This window comes from Phoca vitulina, unplaced genomic scaffold (genome assembly GCF_004348235.1).
Source record: "Phoca vitulina isolate PV1807 unplaced genomic scaffold, GSC_HSeal_1.0 scaffold55, whole genome shotgun sequence".
NCBI classification, from domain to species: Eukaryota; Metazoa; Chordata; class Mammalia; order Carnivora; family Phocidae; genus Phoca; species Phoca vitulina.
In genome coordinates this window covers 5,164,693-5,186,231 of record NW_022589758.1, presented here as the reverse complement: position 1 = coordinate 5,186,231, position 21,539 = coordinate 5,164,693, and the positions used below count along the sequence as shown (strand labels likewise).

At 44.0% G+C, this 21,539-nt stretch overlaps 2 protein-coding genes across 4 annotated transcripts in view; both read left to right on the top strand.

Annotated features, from left to right (window-relative positions):
* ADGRG2 (adhesion G protein-coupled receptor G2) overlaps window positions 1–13,662 on the top strand; it is a 76,335-nt gene extending 62,673 nt beyond the window's left edge. The window contains exons 22-28 of the mRNA XM_032389600.1: window positions 72–193; window positions 1,541–1,809; window positions 4,943–5,042; window positions 5,585–5,868; window positions 8,285–8,386; window positions 9,787–9,939; window positions 13,074–13,662. Of these exons, the coding sequence (XP_032245491.1) occupies window positions 72–193; window positions 1,541–1,809; window positions 4,943–5,042; window positions 5,585–5,868; window positions 8,285–8,386; window positions 9,787–9,939; window positions 13,074–13,258 (1,215 nt within the window). The 3' untranslated portion in view covers window positions 13,259–13,662. The remainder of the gene's footprint in view (window positions 1–71; window positions 194–1,540; window positions 1,810–4,942; window positions 5,043–5,584; window positions 5,869–8,284; window positions 8,387–9,786; window positions 9,940–13,073) is intronic.
* A 5,924-nt stretch (window positions 13,663–19,586) lies between these two features.
* PHKA2 (phosphorylase kinase regulatory subunit alpha 2) overlaps window positions 19,587–21,539 on the top strand; it is a 74,527-nt gene continuing 72,574 nt past the window's right edge. For 2 of the 3 annotated variants that reach the window (XM_032389560.1, XM_032389562.1), the window contains exons 1-2: window positions 19,587–19,801; window positions 20,252–20,473. In XM_032389560.1, the coding sequence (XP_032245451.1) occupies window positions 20,396–20,473 (78 nt within the window). In that variant the 5' untranslated portion in view covers window positions 19,587–19,801; window positions 20,252–20,395. Of the gene's footprint in view, window positions 19,802–19,959; window positions 20,474–21,539 lie in introns of those variants that run through there. The other variant, XM_032389561.1, reaches the window with a different exon arrangement.

Genomic DNA, 21,539 nt, shown 5'->3' with positions numbered 1-21,539 from the left:
AATAAATGTAAACCATAGCTCTTTTATTTCTTTAAAATATTTGGTCTTGAAAGCAGTATTTTCTTTTCCAGGACCTATCTCGAACCTCCTTGCCACCTTCTCAGATGATGGCTCTGACGTTTATCACATATATTGGTTGTGGGCTTTCATCAATTTTTCTGTCCGTTACTCTGGTAACCTACTTAGCCTTTGAGTGAGTATCCACACTGGAAACTTGGATTACAGGACGCAGTACTCCCCTCCACTGCCAAAATGTATTACGTGTGCTCGCTGGCCTACCTTCTCCTGCATAACATCTAATGGTGCCACCTATATGCAAAAATTTGTGGGACTTTTTGGTTAAAATACTCACTTCCTTCTACTAGTTTGCACACTTACTGAGGGCAGGGGTTGTGTCTTAATCATCTTTTTACCCTAAAATGGTGCCTGCTACCTAGCCGCCATTAAGCGTGAAATGGAAGATGGATGCAGACCTTGAAACTCAAGAGCTTATAATCTGATATAGACCATAGCTTCACGTACGGCATAAGAGCTATGTTCAATTTATTAAGTTTCTAAGTTACACTGAGCAAACATAAAAGATTAAAAACAGTAGCAGGTATGGGGATGAAGAAGAAGAAAAGGTGTAAAGCCTCACTGAAAAAGATAGATAATTCATGAGTGCAGCTTTGTAAGTCATGCAAGAATGACATTCCAAATAATAGCATCTCCTTCTTGGCTTACTTGAAGTGTCCCTTTGGTCACTTTGGGGTGGGGGGGCGAATTCCAACAAATTCTGTTGGAAAAAAAAGAAAATAGGCACTTTTATTGCACTAACTAAATTAAACAGTATGTAAGTTCTGGGATTTAGATTTTGGACACTGCTCAGGAAATGCACAAATTTACTTGCAGTGCCAAACTTAGGGTCCAGCTGTAACTACAGATCTTCTAGTGGACCTTTGGAAACATGATTAATGAGACTAAATTACCATCAGGCTAGCCATTACTCAGAATGATTTCACCAGGTCTGATTTCACACACACACATGCACATGTCATCAGTTAGCTCTAATTTCCTCTGCCTGTTTCATTTAGCTGTAGTTTAAACTCTTCTTTCCATGATCTCATTTTAACTAATAACATAATAGGGGATCTGGCTAGGTTTTGAAGATCTGAATGTAGGAGCCTATCGTATGAGAAGCAACAGCAATGCTTCTCGAAGTCGCTTGGGAGAAAGGAAGGTGGGTGCTCAGTAGATTCCACTACAAATTATTTAAAAAAGGTCGGGTCAGCTGTCAGCATGTAAAAGATTCCACAGAAATGCAAATACAGATTTTCCATATTGTTATGACAGACGATATTCTGTTTTGATTTTTCCTTTGTTGTTGTTATGGTCGTTGATTTTCAATGCCTGCCCCCACCCCTACCCCTGGTGCACACACACACAGAAGAAATTGATGCATATAGACATTTACCAAAGAATACACATAAATTTCATAGATATGTTCACATAAGGGTTGTCAGAATGGGATGCTATTTCTTTTCTTGTCCTTTCCTTTTAGAAAGATTCGGAGGGATTATCCTTCCAAAATCCTCATCCAGCTGTGTGCAGCTCTGCTCCTGCTGAACCTGGTGTTTCTCCTGGACTCATGGATAGCTCTGTATGACATGCGAGGCCTCTGCATCTCGGTGGCTGTATTTCTGCATTATTTTCTCTTGGTCTCATTCACATGGATGGGCCTGGAAGCATTCCATATGTACCTGGCCCTTGTGAAAGTGTTTAATACTTATATCCGGAAATACATCCTTAAATTCTGCATTGTTGGTTGGGGTATGTATAATTTTGCTTGCACATGGCCTGGGCTTTCTCCAAAGCTTTTACTCCTCTGTTTTGGTTTTTCATCAGGTAGAGACGATGATAAAGCAGGTCATACTTGGCAGGTTTCTAAAACAGCTACGTTGTCCTTAACTGCACTGCCTGCCCAAAGGGCAACCTTTTCCAGTCTCTCTCTCTCTTTTTTTTAAGATTTATTTGTTTTAGAGGGGCGGGCAGAGGGAGAGGGAGAGAGAATCTTAAGCAAACTCCCTGCTGAGTGCAGAACCCGATGTGGGGCTTGACCTCATAACCCTGAGATCATGACCGGAGCCGAAACCAACAGTTGGACGCTTCACTGCCTGGCCCCCAGGCGCCTCAACCTTGTCCAGTCTCTTTCTAGAATACCTGTATATTGGTTATGGACATAAAACTCTTTGAGGTTAGGGCTATGAATACTGTCTGTATCTCCAGTAACTAGAGTTAGGGCTGGCACAAAGAAGGTGCTCAAAAAATTGAAGAAGTGAGCTTCGTGATAATGAGGTCAAGCTCTCTGTCCCTGACCTCCTAGCTAGCCTCACTCTGTTCTAGATCTCCCAGATATGACACACATGTACGACACTGTGCTCAAAAGGGCAGAGTGAGATGAACCTACCAGGTGAGACCTGATGTAACTTCACAGCCACACTGACACAATTTTCAGATCCTGCCACCTGTTGGTGGTGGGTCACAAAGTCTTAGACACCACACATATCTTGAAGATTCGGGCAGTCAGCTCTCCACCAAATGTAGGAGCCTCATCAACCTGACTGGACTTATCTTTGACTAAAGGTAATCTAACCTCTGCTTGAACACTTCTATTATTAGGGAGCTCATTATCTTTGTTAAAAAAACAAAATTCAACTGACTAAATTTTAAAGATCTTATCGGCTCTATTCAGGGATTCATGAATCGGCAGCATCCAATCTAGCAGATAGAAAGGAGCTGTACAAAACGAAAGACATTGATAGGCAGAAGGGAACAGGAATAAGCAAGTTATTCTAGGCAAAAAAGTGAGTTCGTTATTGCCAGGTTCCTCTCCTTTAGGGGATGACAGAGGTGTCTATCAGGCAGATTACGTAACTAGTGCTAATAATGTGATTCCTGATTGACTGGTTTAAGATGCCATTTCTGGGGGAGCTGAAATTGTAATTAAGTCAAGTCTCAGTTTCATCACCTGGGGCTTACCATAAGTGACTCAATTTTAGGTCTGTTGTCTTGTTTTTAATACCTTACAAGGCAGCCAATAACCATTTTCTAAAGCCCTACAGCTCTGATTTCCCATTAAGTTCACTTGGCTCTCTGGTGGCACTTACCCAGTGGTCTCGTTTTTGCTTTCTAAGGCAAAACAATAAGCTGGCACCTCTCTGCCAAAGAGCCCTTCAGATAATCTGCCAGTAATATATAACATTATGAAAAATGCCCTGTTCTTCCATGTATCTTCACACGAGTAACCCCACGAAAGATAAGCTGGTGAGGTTGGCACAGGCGGTAAGGAAACCAGCTCGAAGCGAGGACATGGTTTACCCAATTCACACAATTTGAGAGCATCCCAGCCTGGTTTTCTGATTTCTCGTGCGTATCTTTCCACTGAATTACAGCCACCATCCCTCCCTCTGCTCTTTTTCAGGCTAAATATTCCTTCAGATATTCCCTACACAACAGTACTGCAGACCCTTTACCACACTTGTCACCCCACCTGTCATTATATCTCTGTCAAGAATAACAGAACACCTTTCCAGAGAGATGAGTCACTTCTTCCTAGAAAAATAAATCACTGCTTCTGACACCGAGCATGGATTCTCCCTTTGTGGAATACCAAAAGGTCACATTCTCTGTCCTGGACAGGCTCCACAACCCCAGTGTTTTATTTTTAGAAAAGTGTTTCACTTAGGAAGTTATCATATGTTAGTGTCTCTGTAAGGTACAAATAGAAAAGAATTAAATGAAATATTATGTTAGATTGTACCAAGCACCCCAGCCTGTGAGGAGGAATTGTTTTATTTATTTATTTATTTATTTATTAAAGATTTTATTTATTTATTTGACAGAGAGAGAGAGATAGCGAGAGCAGGAACACAAGCAGGGGGACTGGGAGAGGGAGAAGCAGGCTCTCCGCCGAGCAGGGAGCCCGACGCGGGGCTCGATCCCAGGACCCTGGGATCATGACCTGAGCCAAAGGCAGACGCTTAACGACTGAGCCACCCAGGCGCTGGAATTGTTTTTTATTTACCAGAGACTTGAGACTGGATGTCAGGCTGGTCTTTGTGCACAGAGTATGAGCTGTCCGCATGGAGTGGGGTGAGGGGTGACGGGATGGGGAGTGAGAGGGACTCCTTCCCAGCCAAACGCCATCTTAAGCTGGGAAGAGCCTTCTCATTGTGCTGCTTCTTAGTGGAAGTGCCAGTAGGCCCTTGAAAGGGCCAGTATAGTGGCAGTCAGCAGCCTCCAGATCAACCAGGTCTGCTCCTCAATCCATTGATGGGTTCCAGCTAGTCAGTGGAGGATTTGGGGTTCATAATGAAAGATTTGCCAGGAGTTGCTGATAACCCTACTATGCTGATTATTTGCTTTACATTTTGGAGTCCTTCACTTTGCCTGCCACCTGAGCCTCAAAATTACATTCCAGATGTGTATAAGTTAAGGGTAACTCTAGCTGCTGTAGTTGACAAAAAAAAAAAAAAAATCTCAGGAGAAGATAATTTCTCACACACAGTCCAGTTAGCAGGACTGGAGAGGTCTGTGGTCTTGTGGTTATTCAGGATCCAAGCTGTGGGAAGCTCTGCCTCAAGACAGGGCTTCCAAAATTGCCCTGAATTTGGGAGAAGAAAGAGTGGAGGATCTCATATAGGAAGTTTTTATGGGACAAGCACAGAGGTAGAGCAAATCACTTCTGTCCATATCCCATTGATCAAGACCTAGTTATGTGGCCACACACAGCTGCAAAGCAGGCTGGGAGAGGTCCAGCCACGTGCCAAGGAGAAAGAGAAACAGGGTTTGGTGAACAACTCAGCAGTCTGCTACCAGAAGAAACTAGAACGTGATCTCTAGTCTTTCTTCTTACCATCTTGGTTATTAGAACTCTGTGTGACTGATGTTTCCCATCTTCCAGGGCTACCAGCTGTGGTCGTGACCATCATCCTGGCTATATCCCCGAATAACTATGGCCTTGGGTCCTACGGGAAATTCCCCAATGGCTCACCCGATGACTTGTGAGTACAAAGTCCCTGAGGGAATGTTAAGTGAACTGGAAAACTGAATTCTCCAAGGAAGTGGAGTATGTAATCGACTCTGACGCTCATCCTAATAAAATCCAGTCACATTTACGGCAGTCTTCACAGTTATGTATGTGATGAGATAAGCTAGTTGGAAATGCCATGCTACTATTTAAGTATTAAAAAAACGAATTGGAAGTTTTTTGAAAATACTTTTCTAAGCCTCTGATAAAAATGAAATACTAGCTACATTATATTAGTAAAGACTCATGGATAGAGTGACTAAGATTTAAAGGGGGTGAAATCCGGAATGTTTTCAAAGAATAGTTTGTAAATACTTCTAATCACCAAGTGTCCTAAAATAAACTCTTAGGGTTTTTTTTTCCTTCGAGCTTTAAGTGGTTGTTAGCGAACAGCTGGTTTTATCTTTTTTTTTCCTCTTGGATGTTTCGGTAAAATGATTTAGATTCATTGTATCATTGTGAACCATATTTCAGCACTGTAATATGTTTCCCATTGTTTTTCCCCCCAAATTCCAGTTGCTGGATCAACAGCAATGCTGTATTCTATATTACAGTTGTGGGATATTTCTGTTTGATATTTTTGCTGAACGTCAGCATGTTCATTGTGGTCCTGGTTCAGCTCTGTCGAATTAAAAAGAAGAAACAACTGGGAGCCCAGCGGAAAACCAGTATTCAAGACCTCAGGAGCGTTGCCGGCCTTACGTTTTTACTGGGCATTACTTGGGGCTTTGCCTTCTTTGCCTGGGGACCAGTTAACGTCACTTTCATGTATCTCTTCGCAATCTTTAACACCTTACAAGGTAAGCTCTGTAGCACTAATTACGCATGAATGATCCCAGTCGAACTAAAAATCTCTAAAAAGTATCCGTGAAGTGGCTTATTTCGTAGCTTAAGACTTACTTGTTGAAAAACAGATTCATCTTTGAAAAAGGGGGCTTGGAGATCCTTGGAAGAAACGGGTACTTTTTTCCTCCTCCATATTGTCTCCTCGGAGAGAACATATTGAGGGGAACCTGCCAACCCGCCAGGAACTCGCTTATGGGAATCACTCTTCCTTCACTTGGTTCCTTGCCCTTTTGTTTTTGTTTTTGTTTTTAATCTTTTTATGGAGGTAGAACATGCAAACAGCAAAGTGCACATGATCATATATGTCCGGGTGACGTCTGGCCACGCCCACCTTCTAGGTCTGTTTGAGTGAAGACAATGAGAAATGGGAAGTCAATAGACAGAGCCAAGTGGCCACAGCCCGGCCCCGCGGCTCTTCCTGAGAAGTTGCTGTGCTGGGCCACCCCGGCGAGAAAGGGGCAGGCTCTGTGTGAGCTCTTCACGGCTTTCCATTTGTTCCTGAAGCCCAGCTGCACACATTTCCCAACCCATCAAGTTGTGGTGTTCAGAAAAGCGAACTACTAACTCAGATCAGCGTTATAAAAGACTTGTCAGCTGTAATTAATTTTTAATGGAAGTACTTTAGCATTAAATGCTAAGCAGGCTAATAGGTTTACGTAACAATAATGATAATTCTTGTCCCTTGGTTTCCTTTTATTCCAAATCGGCTGTGGGATGCCTTTTAATTCATTCTCATCTGCCTGTTTTCATCTTTTCCTTTCTGTTGCTTTTAGCTCCCATAGCGTCCTCCCGTAGTTCTGTCAGGCAGTAGATTATTTTGCTGGTTTTCAAAGAAATCCCAACCTGAGATTGAATTCAAATGCCTAATTTAGCTATCCGTTCTTATTTGGAGGAAGCCAGTTAATATACTTGTTGGTTACATAGTTTGTTAGATTTTTTTAAAAGATTTTATGTCTTTAGAGATTTATTTATTTATTACTTGAGAGAGAGAGGAAGGGAGGAGAGAAGTGGAGCCCGATGGAGGGGTTCGATCACAGGATCCTGAGGCCAAGACCTGAGCCAAAATCAAGAGTCAACTGAGCCACCCAGGTGCCCCTGTTAATTTTAACTTACAATGTACCAGTTCCTGAATTGGTATATCCAGGTGTTACACCACATAGTATTAAATAGAAAAGTTTTATTTGCCTTAATGGCATGCTAAAAGAGCAAAAAATATGCCCACATCACACTAATCACAAACATGAAAGCAGGGTACCTATCCTCATATATTTAATGTGGAAACTGAACCTGCCTCTGTCTTCATTTCCCCCAGAATGTCTTCTCATTAGAGTATGAATAGATGAAAGGAATGCATCGTTCCATTTACAAAAGGGAACTAATGCCTAATTCACTGGCTTTGGGGTTGGTTAAAGGAAAGCTGTGTGTGGGTTCTGAGTTGGGGCTTATTTAGGCCCATTTTGATCTCTCATACATGCTGTTTCTCCTCTTGTGCAACCAAGGGGAATTGCCCAAGGGTAGCAGATCAACAAAGGTATGCAGTAGTCAAGATGGCAGGTTTTAGGATGGGCACGTGTACTGTACTAGAAGCAAACCTGATATTTAAAAAGGAAGATTTTAAAGACCGACTGGGATTTCAGGAGAGGGAGAATTCAGAAGTCGCCCATTCTTTCAGCAAATATTTATTGGCAAAAGCCTTGAGGCGTGGTAGCAGCATGGAGCCCCGTGCCTGCAGGACCAGGAAGAAGGTGGGTGGGAGGCAGAACCCGAGTCCCTCTTCAGGTCTGTAGTGTTGCTTTCTTTGTGGCCAGGACACCAGCAGAGAATTTCCTTGAACAGAGTAGAGGGAGACTGGAGGGCAGACAAGGACATCACTGTGGGGCACCAGGCTTGGGAGGAAGAGGGAAGAGCCCAGGCAAGGGACTCTGCCATGGGCTGGAGAGGAGGAGCCAGGGATTTGAGACCGAGGAGGAGGATGTGGCACTTGACTGAACATGAAGATGCATCATAAATATGGAAGGGTGGGGAAGTAGGAGCCAAGGTCTGAGCTGGCATCCTGAGTAGAGTGGATGGCTTATACTTCCAAAGATAGGGAACGCCAAGGATGGGATGTGAGAGGAGAGACAGTTTAATTTTGGAAATAGGGAGTTATCATTCCTCTCATAAGTATTTTTTATCTTACAAAGAGAGTCCCTTCAGGGTGCCTTTCAATAGCAGACTTTCTTAGGACTTTGGACTTTTTTTTCCCTCCATTTGTAAAATTTCACATTGCCTATAGCTGCCAAAGATTTTATCTTTTGGGCAAAGGAAGTTCATGACATTCAGGTCTCAGTTTGGAATTATGTTACAGGTTTTTTTTTTTTCCCTCCATAGGATTTTTCATATTCATCTTTTACTGTGTAGCAAAAGAGAACGTCAGAAAGCAATGGAGGCGGTATCTTTGTTGTGGAAAGTTACGGCTGGCTGAAAATTCTGGTAAAGATTGACCTTTTTCTCCTCTTAAATCTTGGGGAAAAGACATAAGTTACGATCTAAAGCAATCAATGCCGAAGGGCTGTCAGATCTGGAAATCAGTGAACGGATCTCAATTGTGAACATTAGGGGGAAAAACCCTAGTGAATTAAAAAATAATTGCTCATTATCTGGGAACTTCGTGAACAATAGGATTAACGGGCTCATTGCTTCTTAAATGAAACAAGAGTGCAGTTTTTCCTTTTGAGCCCAGGTTTTCCATTTGTCTGAAGTAATTTTTCATATTTACCTTCATAACTTGTTAAGCCTTGGCTCAACCTAGGGGCTGGGGGAGGGGTGAAACAGGTGATGGGGACTCCGGAGGGCATGTGTCGTGATGAGCACTCAGCACGTGTGGAAGTGCTGAGTCACTATAGCGTACACCTGAAACTAATAGTACACTGTAAACTTACTGGACTTAAAATAAAAACATTAAAAAATTCTATAATTCTTTAATAAAGCATATTATTTTCTTATTAAAAAAAAGCCTTGGCTCAACCTTTTTTCCACAGGTCCTGGTTGTCCATTGCTTAATTTGTTAGTGGCCCAGACGTTGTATATAAGCTTTAGCATACCTTTGGTTATTTTGAAGTTCTTTTCAGGCGTGCCCTGCTGCTTTGCAGAGCAAATGGCTCCTTTTCAAGAAAATAAGAAAACTGAAGTACTGTTTGAAAACATAAATTCCTTTTACATGAATATCCCCCACGAATACCACCTTTGCAGTATGGCAGAGACCTGTGTGCACAAGATCTGCACTCAGAAAATAGCAGTACATATAGTTCAGTCATTTTAAGTCATTTAAGAGCCACCTGTCACCACAACACAGTTGTCTTGTGTTGTTTTTTTGTTGTTGTTAAGATTTTATTTATTCATTTGAGAGAGAGAGAGCACACAAGCAGGGGGAGAGGGAGAAGCAGACTCGCCGCTGAGCCAGCCAGGAGTCCGATGTGGGGCTCAATGTGGGGCTCGATCCCAGGACCCTGAGATCATGAGCTGAGCCGAAGGCAGATGCTTAACTGACTGAGCCACCCAGGCGCCCTTCTTGTTAAGACAATCCTTGGTTCTGGAGTACTGCCTAATTCAGTGGCTATCTTTAGACACAATCAAATGAGCGTGGCCTTTAGTCCCAAGAGCATATAGGTTACTTTTAACCAGGTGGTCGTTTAAAGGATAAAGGTATATAGTCTTAAATGAAAATACATTTTATCACACCAACTTGTGAAATGTGTGACTTCTTTGTAAGAAGTGGAAGTGGGATCTGGAAGTGAGATCAGTTGCTAGAACGAGTTCCCCTGTGATCTGTCTCTTGCATTTGAGCTTCAAACATTCCGCCCTGTTTTTCTGAAATGCTTATTCTGCTGTAGACTGGAGTAAAACTGCTACTAATGGTTTAAAGAAGCAGACTGTAAACCAAGGAGTGTCCAGCTCTTCAAATTCCTTACAGTCAAACAGTAACTCCACGCACTCCACCACGCTGCTGGTGAATAACGATTGCTCAGGCCTTGCGAGCGGGAACGGTACGTATCCCTCAACATAGTGTTTCTCAAGCTAGTGTTTGTTTTATTAAAGTACTTTTATCCTTTAATGGCATTTTTGCTAAGCAAAGAGAAAAAGTACATATGACTAGTGGATCAAAATGTGGCTCCCTTATGGTAGAGGAAGTTTATTAATCCAAATGTATTCAATTTAGAGCGAATACCAGAAAAACTTTTTTTTTTAAGGTTTAGTTTTTCATGATGGGACTTAAAGATGACCTAAAACGTTTCACGTTGCAAATCCTGATTTAAGGACTGCCCAAAGACCTCAGTGCTGTGCTCCTGCTGTGTCAGCTGTTCCGAAAATAGTTAAGACCATATCAATTTTTTAGTACATCTATAATCATACATATTTTCAACACTGTTAAACCTTCCTATTTTTTGCTTGTCATGTTTGTTCATTCTTTTCCACAGCATGGCTGCCTTGTGGCAGTGCCCAGATCCCCATTAATATGTCAAATACTGCCAAGATGAATTGTGGCCAGTACTGGTGACCATGTATGTCACCAATATATGAACAGATTATTGCTGCAACGCCTCCTTATACTAATTCTGACATTTCTAGCTAAAACTTCCATTACATTTTCTTTCTTTCATACACTTGGCTGTCCATTCATAAAAGCTTATGTATTTCATTCTTCTTTGGCTTCTTAATACATCTTTTGCATTTTCATCAAAACTTCTATTTCTACTCGTATACTTTCTCCTTCCCTGGAGAATTTGCCTTTATTCATCATTTTAGGATATTAATTATTTTCATGATGAATTCAAATAAATATGTGAGAAAGTCCATATACCTGTCAGTTTTCCAACCTAAAGATGGGAGGTCCTGCTGGTTTATATAGAATTTAAAAATACAATGGAATGCCTCTAAATTGAGGTTTCTCAACCTCGGCACAATTGACATTTGGAGCTAGGTAACTCTTTGTTTGGGGGGGGGGCTGTCCTGTGCAGTTGGGGACGTTTAGCAACATCCCTAGTTTCCACCCACCAGATACCAGTAGCACTCACCCACTCACCCCCAGTTGTGACAACCAAAAATGTCTTCGGACATTGTGAAATGTCCCCTAAAGGGTAAAATCACCCACCTCCCCTTCACTGAGAACCATTGCTGTAGAAGATGAAAAACACCTACCATCTGGCCTTAGCTCTTTACCACAGTTGCCAGCGTAAGAGCTCTGGGTTCTAGGACAAATGGCTCTGTCGGGAATGACTCAATGTTAAGTAAAGAGAGTGGGGCCAGTAGCAATCAAGACTGACTGATAAGTTAGCATGAAAAAGAAGGTTCAAGGCAGAGAAGTCAGAGGTGTGAGGTAAGCCATCATGAATCCTCAAAATCACAACATATCAGAAAGCCTGTTGGCTTGGACAGAAATGTTTGGAGCTCTTAAAGCCAGGTTTTTTCCATATTCTAGGAACAACTCACAGATGAAGCCTCACTTGCCTAGCCTGTGTTGCCATGCTTTGGGCAATCAGATTTGACTGAAGCAACACATTTTGCACAGCTGTTTGACATGGCTGATTTGACACAGCTGTTTTGGATGGCCGACAGTGAGGGCGGGGGGGTACATTTTAGGCCACTGGAATGGCCAAGTTTTTAATACCACATAACATGCTCATCAGATAGACATCCCTGACTCCTGAGGCTGCACACCAGGATCTGGGATGGATGAGGTATGGGATGGGCAATTCCAGAAAAGAAACTGGAAGTTTAATGGTTTATTATACCAGGTCAAATTGTCCCTGCACCAAAATGTCCTCAAACCGAAATGGCTAGATCAGGACAGCTGCCTCAAATGGTCACATGCCCTATTTGGGCTGTGTTGACCATGTCCATCACGTAGTTTGTGTGAATGCTACATATCTGGTTATGCTTTCAAGGTTTGGGCACCAGCAGCCCTCTCACTCGGTACATGGGGGGGCCACTAAACTCACAGTTTGAAAGAAACATCACATGTTGACTCCATCAATTCTGAGCTGCATAACCGTGTACAAAGCACTTGATTTCTGAAACCTTAGTTTCATCGTCTGTGAGATGGGGATAATAATAGCACTCAACGTGTAGTATAGTAAATGAGATAATACTTATAAAGTTCTCAACATTTAATCATTATTATGATGATTATAGCATGAACTCAAAAATGGGCTTATTATTCAGCTTTCTTTTTTTTTTTAAAGATTTATTTATTTTAGAGAGAGAGAGGAAAAGCGCACAAGTGGAAGGGACAGAGCCAGAGGGAGGGAAAATCTCAAGCAGACTCTGCACTGAGTGCGGAGTCTGACGCGGGGCTCCATCTCAGGACCCTGAGATCATGGCCTGAGCCAAAAACAAGAGTCACTCACTCAACCGACTGTGCCCCCGAGGTGCCCTGTTATTTGGCTTGCTGCATTGTCTTCCAGTAGTATAATGGTCAGGAGGTTGGTGCCAAGTAGCCAGAGGGTCTGAGCACACACACAGTTGAGGGCCTGCTTGCGGTGTGGGAGGCCCAGGTCCGAACTACATTGGCTCTAGAATGTCCAGCTGCACCCTGGCCTGGACTCTGAGGTTGTAATTAATTGGTGGTTTCCTCGTGGGAACCAGTCCTGTCCTGCTTTAGTCAGAGGAGCCGGTTTACTCTACCAGAGATGGTTTTTTCTTGGCCATGACTGTTGTTGCTCTGGGTTTCTCTGGTACAAAATTTTATTTTATAGGAACCTGAAGGAACCAAGAACCTTGTAAGGGGACATATGGGGACCTCTGTTAACTTTAACGTTTTGGGGGAGACCAGAATATTATATTAGGTCATACTACACAGAAGCTACTTCTCAATAATATGATCAACCAGAGTTAGGAAATGGGTCTTCTCATATCAAATATATTGCTTCGCTTCATATTTTGACCGTTTCATTTAAAAAAAAAAATTGCCATAGAGAACTGGTTTCTGACACATCCTCCAGTTTGTGTTGTTTACTTTGAGTGGCCTCAGGGAAGGATCGAAAAGTAAAACATGACAATACATCATAACTATATTAAAACAAACTCATGTACTACATGTGCCTACTTCAGAACGAAGTGATGTTTAACTGTGTTTATCTCTGGATACTTCATGATACCAATTTTGTTTTTCCTTATATAGGGAATGCTTCAACAGACAAGAATGGTGTTTCTTTCAGTGTTCAGAATGGAGATGTGTGCCTTCATGATTTCACTGGGAAGCAGCACATGTTTACTGAGAAAGAAGACTCGTGCAATGGTAAAGGCCGTATCGCTCTCAGAAGGACTTCAAAGCGGGGAAGCTTACACTTTATTGAGCAAATGTGATTCCTTTTTCTAAAATCAAAGCATGATGCTTGACAGTGAAAATGTCCAATTTTACCTTTTACACAATGTGAGATGTATGAAAATCAACCAATTTTATACTCAGCAACCTCTGGAGGAACATATGCTAATTGAGGGCAATGGTTATTGGAAGAGGAAACCCAAGATGTTATACATGGTTTTTAGACATTTGCTGTCTGGTTTTTTTTATCCTTCATTTTAAAAGAAGATTGGGTTTAAACAACACAGTAAGAATAAGACTCGTTTAAAATCAAAGTAGTTCATTTCTAGCCACATTTTAAAGAGGCTGAGTCATCTATGATAAGGTCCTATAAAGCAACTGTTGACTTCAGCCTGTTGGTGAGTTTAGTTGTGCATGCCTTTGTTATAAATAAGCTAAATTCTAGTGCCCCACATGTCAAATATCTTCTACATTTTTTTGTATTTATTTTCTTTTTTAAAATTTTTTATTGTTATGTTAATCACCATACATTACATCATTAGTTTTTGATGTAGTGTTCCATGATTCATTGTTTGTGCATAACACCCAGTGCTCCATGTAGAACGTGCCCTCTTTAATACCCATCACCAGGCTAACCCATCCTCCCACCCCCCTCCCCTCTAGAACCCTCAGTTTGTTTTTCAGAGTCCATCGTCTCTCATGGTTCATCTCCCCCTCCGATTTCCCCCCCTTCATTCTTCCCCTCCTGCTATCTTCTTCTTCTTTTTTTTTAACATATAATGTATTATTTGTTTCAGAGGTACAATGTGTAAATTAATTTCTTTGTAGAATCGTGGTTGTGTTATTGTGTCTAATGTGATAATTCAGAAAATCCTTGCTGGTTCAGCTCCTTTTGGAGATTATATGGGATGTGAAATACAGAAGCTTCACTGAAATCAAGAAATAATGGTGCCAGCCAGACTGGAAAAAGTGTGCGCAGACAGTGCGCAATTAGCTCATATAGTGCCTTTGAGCGAGTTGGAAAAAGGTGCCCCTACTGGGCAGACACAGCCCCAAGGGCTCACGGTTTGTCAAACAAAGTGGGGGCCCTATTTGAGCCCCACGCATTCTCTCGGGTGCACCCTTGTGCAGGGCACCACGAGTACAGCCATGTGCGGCACCCAGTCCCAATACCCATCTCCTGATCTCATCCCTAATCACCAGGGAATGGAAGCTGCGCCAAGATGTTTAGCTTAGTACCTTGGCCATGGAGAAGGATGGACCTGTAATCAGGAAAATTGTGAATGTGGAGGAGAAACATACACTGCCGCTTCTCAAATCCCCAGAGCCTTTCAGAAAAGGGGAGTAGAGTAGGATTCCTTTTTAAAGATGTATATGAGGATAAAAAAAAATCATACTGCTCTTCTTTAAAAGGTGACTGCATAGCACTTTAGTTGTTAGGACTGGTACACTCTGGCCCCGCCAGAGCTATAATTATTTTTTAAAAGGTGTCAAGTGTTGAAGAATGTATAGTGACAAGGGGGAGCAGCTGTTGGGAACGTGAACTATCCTGCAGTGCTATTGTTTCCATATGTATCAAACCCTGATTGCTCCTAGTTATAGAGGGTTTATTTTGCTTCCCGCCTATAGCTAGCTGCCTGAACAATGCCTCAAGTGTGTCCTGATTAGGAACTTTGCAAAACCCTGTAGTTTGGTCTTTCACTATGGTTCCCTTGCATATATTTCAAGTGAATGTTGTATCCCCGACTAACCACAATAATAATGTAATACACTTCTGTGAGTGCTGATTTGCCTTTGCAAGATTTCTTCTCTGATTTATTTAATTGTCTTGTATTTATGTTAAAATCGACAAAAATGTTAAGATCGCCAAAATAAATTTGTAGTTCAGTCCTTTGAGTTTGAAAGCTTTCACTGAGGGAAGGCGCCTGGGATCTCTTGCCCCGGCGATGTGGCATGTGAGTGGCCTAAGAGGAACGTGACGGTAACATCTTCTGGCAAACAGCGGACACACAGTGATTGTGAGGTGAGAGCAAGGTTCCTCCCCACGAGATCAGTTTCTGAGGTCTCTTCTTCATTTTCCCCTCACACTTTCAAGATTCCCTCTTTAACACATGTTGCCATTGGCCTTCACAGCCCCAGATTTGGATCCCCCCTCCATGTCTCTGCATCCTCAGCATTGAAGAGTAGGATTTCAAGAAGGTGAGGACAGGATTAGGGATTTCTGGGGAACTGATTAGTATAGGGGAGCTACAAACGGGGGAAGCTGGCCTTGATTCTATAAGAGGTCTTTGAGCAATCTCTCCTGTGATGCTCCGCTGCCTCAAAGATGTTGAGGATTAAATTGATGAAGGTGGTGAGATAACCTGAGATTTGGGTGTGAGATCTCACAGACCAGATCTCCTGGAGATGATGTAATTAAAGTGTACACCAAAGGATGCACAGTGTCCAGTGTTCTTTAGATTCTGTCCATGCCCCCTTATTTTCCCTTTTGTGTTTTGTGTCTGGGTTGTGGTCCTTAAGCCAAATTCTCTTGTCTATTTTTTTTTTTTTTTTTTTTACTTCACACACATTAAGGGCAGGACAGAGAGAATGTTCCTGAGAAGCATCCTTCTTTGAGTTTAAAATTGGTCTCACAATCTGAGACTCCACTGAAGGAGACCGAAGTGCTAGTATGAGGAGGCAAGGAGCATCACAGCAGTGACCAGTATTTGAAGAAGAATTTCTTCAGAACATTTGAGAAGTTTTTCCCCAAAACACACTGCAATCATTAATCCCACAGAGTAACTCTTAACTTCAGGGAGCAGCATCGGGACTAGTCTCAGCAAAAATGGTGAAATGGCTTCATTTGGGATGCTGGTGTATATCTAATGAGGTCACCTAGAAAGCAGGTTAGTTTGAAGACCATTTTGACAAAGGGCTACTTTACTAAATGAACATTTTACTGAATGGACTAGTGTGTTATCATTTTTTCTCCATAACAGCATTTTAAGGACTATTCAGTTTGTCTCTGCTCAGGTCCAACTGATGCAGTCGGAGTCTGAAGGACAGGAAAAAGGAAAGACTGGGTGGACATAAAAACATAATCTTGAGTGGGCAGAATTCTTGTCAGTAGATTCTTTTTTCTTTTCTCTAGGTACAGCATCAAAATGTTGAGGCAAACAAAAATTGACTACATTCTTCCAGAATATATTCTTTTAAATGTATCTGTATATTCTTCACTGAGAAGAAATCTTACTCTCTGATGTTTCTACTCTTTACTTCTTAGTCTCAAACTAGCTACAGGAATCTGGAACAGAGACAAATTGTACATTCTTTAAAACATTGCAATGAAAATGATCTCCAGTCAACAAAGATTTGATTGTCATAGAAATAACAGAATTTGGCACATTAGCTCTTTTCAGAAAATTCATTCAGAATGGACCCTCTTCTTGGTGTCAAAGATGGGGTGCTTTTCCTTAGGGTCAAAAATTTGAGCCTTCCAGAAGAAACACTGGATGGTTTCTACCTTGGTTGATGACATGGGGCTCCCTGGGAACTTCGTTGACCTGAGCCCCTATGGCAGGACAATGAGGCAGACCCTCTGGATGAGGTCAGGGAAGTCCTGTATGGACCCTAGAGTCCAGTTTTGGGCTTTCATGTCTACAAAGACCATAAATCTGCTTCAAAAACAACAACATACCCCGTCATCATGTTCCATATCTGATTCTTGACAAATATTTGAGAAATGACTTTGGAGACAGGTTTCTGTCTATTGGATCACAGCCAGAGAAAGGCTTCATGGATATAGAAACCAAGATATGGAAGTTTTGTATCTTAGGGACAAAGGGATACTAAGATATGAGTCTGATTTTTATATAGCACAGCTTATGGTCCAAAATATGCATGGAAATTTAAAAGCTAAAAAGTAGTAGCTTTGCTTCTTGGTTTTACCCTGGAATTTCAAGCTTATGGAAAAATAGAGCTGATAAGATAATATTCATTAAAGCATAGACCAAAGCTATACACTATAGGCTAGCTATACACCAAAAGGGGTATATGTGTGCATAGGAGAATCCACCAAGAATGAGATAAACTGAAAATATTTCTATACTGGATAGAAATGCCAGGTAATGAGCAAAGGTTATCAGGTATTTCCCCCATGGCTGCAAAATGAACTCTTGAAGAAGCATTCAGTGTGAACAGTAACGGTAATGAAGCAATGATCCCATCCCAGCTTTCTGATGCAGAATATGAGTTCTGTTAAGAGTACATATTCCGATTCCAAAAGAGATTTAATGGTGATAACTTAATGTCTAATTTTATTTACCCTTAGATCATTGCAAATTCTGCATGGAGGCACATCACATGGATTGCTGCATAATTTAAGAGCCAATAGTAAGAAAAAAGTATGTGACATTATGTGGGGTTTGGTGCTTTAGTTGAGTGACATAGATTTATGGTATGGAATTTCTAAAGTGAATTTAGTTAAGGGGACCCAGTTTGCAGGACTGATTTTCTTTCATCCATTCGACACTGAGCTCAACACTGTTGCAGACATGGCAGGAGATTTCAAAGACTTTTTTTTTTTTTTTTTTTTAATTTATTTGAGGGAGAGCGCACAAGCAGGCAGAGCGGCAGGGAGAGGGAGAAGCAGACTCCCCGCTGGGCAGAGAGCCCGACACAGGGCTCGATCCCAGGACCCCGGGATCATGACCTGAGCCGAAGGCAGACACTTAACCCACTGAGCCACACAGGCACCCCAAAACTTTTTTTAAAAAAAGATTTTTATTTATGAACGAGAGAACGCAGGGTAAGGGGGAGAGGGAGAGACTATCCTAAGCAGACTTCCCACACTGAGCTTGGAGCCCTGGCGTGGGGGAGGGGGGGGCTGGATCTCAACACCCTGAGATCACAACTGGATCAAAAACCAAGATTTGGCCCTTAACCAACTGAGCTACCCAGGCGCCCCTCAAAGGCTGTTTGAATGAGTATCTTACAATCCAGTTAGGAAAGCATGCCTCATCTGAAAACGAAAATAACATGAGGCAATACATTGTCAAATGATAGATGAAAACAGCTGTGATTTATGAAGTACTTTTCTATGAGCTAGGCATGCTGCTAAGTGCTTTACATTCATCCCTTGATGTTAGCCACCCTATGACATAGGTGCTATTATCCCCATTTTACAGATGGGAACGTTGAATTTCAAACTGCTGCAATGGCATGCTAAAGCTCACAACACTTGTCAATGGCAGAACCGGAATTTGAATTTAATTTGCACTGACTCCAAAACTTAGGTTCTTACAAAGAAATTATATGGCAATTCAGAGAACGGAGAGGGCTTCTGGGAGGGGAGAACTGAGTTGGCTCTTTTTTTTTTAAGATTTTATTTATTTTTTTTATTTGTCAGAGAGAGAGCACAAGCAGGAGGAGTGGCAGGCAGAGGGAGAGGGAGAAGCAGGCTCCCTGCTGAGCAGGACTTGATCCCGGGACACTGGGATCATGACCTGAGCTGAAGGCAGCTGCTTAACCAACTGAGCCACCCAGGCGTCCCCTGAGTTGGCTCTTAAAGGATAGGCTTCAGGGGCGCCTGGGTGGCTCAGTCGGTTAAGGTTAAGCAGCTGCCTTCAACTCAGGTCGTGATCACAGTGTTACTGGATCGAGCCCCTCGTCGGGCTCCCTGCTTAGCGAGGAGTCTGCTTCCCCCTCTCCCTCTGCCTTTCTCCCTGGCTCATTCTCTCTTTCAAATAAACAAATACAATCTTTAAAAAAAAAAAAAAAAAGGCTTCAGATAGGCGAGGAGGAGGAGCGGCCTACTAGGTCAAGCATACAGTAAATGCATGGAGACGAGCATAGGGCTTCTGAAAATTACATTAGCCGAGCTGTCCAGTGGAACAGATTTAGTTGGAAAATGAACACTGGGTCAAAGACTGTGAACTGTAGGTAATTACCGCTGCAAAAATGCCAGTTTCAAGTAGTAGGCCTGTAGGAGGTGGACTGCAGGCCTGACTTCGAGAGAGGTCATCAGGGGCGGGGGCTACAGGAGCCGAAGGGGGGAAGAAGGGTGCGGCTAGGGGACCCTGCCCCGACCGCCCCCTTTCCTTCCCTAAGGGGCCCCACTACTTGGCTTCTGCTCGGCGGTGGAGAAGCGGCCAGGTACAGAATTATGATCCTGGCCGGCGGCCAGCCCAGTGGCCGCGGTGGGCGGGCCTACTTCTCCCGCCTCCGGTGAGGATGGCTGCCCATCCCCGGGGCCACGGCAATTCGGGGAGGAGCCCTGGAACCCATCCTTTATCTCCCTGACTCCGCGGGTTCCGCTCCGCTGCGGGGGCGGGGCTGGGGGCGGGGTCACGGACGCTGTTGCGAGTTCCTCTCAGGGCGGGGCGGGGCCACAAGCGACCGTATTAGGGGCATTCTGGGCCTCTGGCGAAGCGGTCCCCCTACCTTGTAACCCAGGCCCCGCTCCGCGGGTTCCGCTCCGCGACGGGGCGGAGCCGGAGACGGATCCAAAGGTGGGGCCTGGGGCGGGCCCAAGGGCGTCCAGGTGGTCACTGCGGAAGGGCCTGTTTCTCTAGCTTGTCCTGGGGTCGGCGGCCCGCGGGGAGGTAAGGGGCTCAGGGAGGCAATTCGGTTCCCGCCCGGAGCCAAGTGGTCCGCTACTCCTGTGGGCCACCCCCTTTTCTTTCCCCCTCGAGCCGCGACTCCGAGGGCTGCGTTCCGCGGCGGGGGCGGGGCGGGGGCGGGGCCGGGGGCGGGCCGCAAGTGGGTTGCTGCAGACCGGTAGGCTCGGTTGGCGGCCCGCCCCGGGGCCTCCTCCAGACTGCTTTAAGGCGAAAAAGGCCCGACGGGGTCGTCGTTGTCTCACGTCCTGAACCCCGTTCCCCGCGTCTTTCGCGGGGCTGTCCGGGACGAGCGGGTGTCGAGAGTGCGGCGGGCCTGGTCAGGGAGGGGCCGCCTTAGCGCCAGCCCCCATCACCGCCCCCGCGCCTTGCGGAGGAGCGAAACTCTGGTTGGCTTGTTTTCCAATCTTACTTTGGTTCTTTCATTTTAAAAAGTCTCGACCTCCCACCGCTGGGCACTGTCCCGAGAGCTAACCGAGGCTGTGAGTGTTTAGGAACCAGGCCCGCTCGGCGGCCGCAGTTCGGGCGTCCCACCTCTGCACGGCCCGTCGGGCGCTGCGGCCCCGGCAGCACGCGGAGATGAGGAGCAGGAGCAATTCCGGGGTCCGCCTGGATGGCTACGCGCGGCTGGTCCAGCAAACCATCCTGTGCTACCAGGTAAGGAAGGACCACCCGAGCTGCCCTCTCGTGGCACTTATTCTCCTACCCAATCCCCTCCCGGTCCTGAGACTTTGCATTTAGGAGGTTTGCTCCTTAAATCCAGTGCTTGCTAGCCGCACCCCCATTCCACCCCATCCTCTTTCAGGGGACCCCCTCTGTTTGGGATCGAAGACAGAGCCCCCCTGGTACCCTGGGTACAAAAATGCGTCTTTTTGCATTGACTGTTCTGTTTTGGGGTGAGAGAGGAGGTGTGTATAGGTTGGACAGAGCACACTGAACGGGGACAGTGAACTCGGGACTGCCAGGGCAGTAGACAGGAGTGAAGAACCTCCGGAGGTTTGTATCCTGCTCCTCCAGAGTGTAGGGCAACTGCTGCTGCCCCTCCCATGAGTTATCTTGTTAGAGACCCACGTGTGAGGGCCTTAGGGGTTACTCTGGTTGATATTTTACAGATGAGAAAACTACAGGCCAAAAAGCTTACCGCGTGTAGTAGGGTCAGGGCCAAACGCAGGTCTTCTGCTCCCAAGTTCAAGGGGGACCTGTGAGGCTGCCCATGTGATCTGAGGTATGAATATGCCTGCTGTTCTATATTACTGGCCTAAAGTTATATGTGGGCCCATCATGTAAGACCCCTGGACTATTTTTATTCCTAGTGAAGACAGCAGCTCTGTCCCTTTCCCACAATCAGCAGCCAACTATTAATAGGACCTCCATGTTCGAGAAGGAAGTAGCATTCCATGGTTAGAGGCCCAGCCTACAAGTCGGGAACCATAGTCATTCCCAAGCCACTGACCATTTTCCCTTCTTAGCCAATTTCTCAGTCTTATTTCTTCATTCATGAAATATTTATTGTGTACCTATTATATGCAAGACACTCTGTCAGGTGCTGGGCTCACAAAGAATAAATGCGTGTAGTGCAATGAGATTTATGCATAGGGTATAGTTCCGGAGTCCTTTGTCTGAGATCCTTGGGGCCAGATGTGGTTTGCAAGTCAGAAATGTTTGGATTTTAGAAAGGTGTAATATACATACGTATTCTATAATAACTGCAGTGGGCAGCATC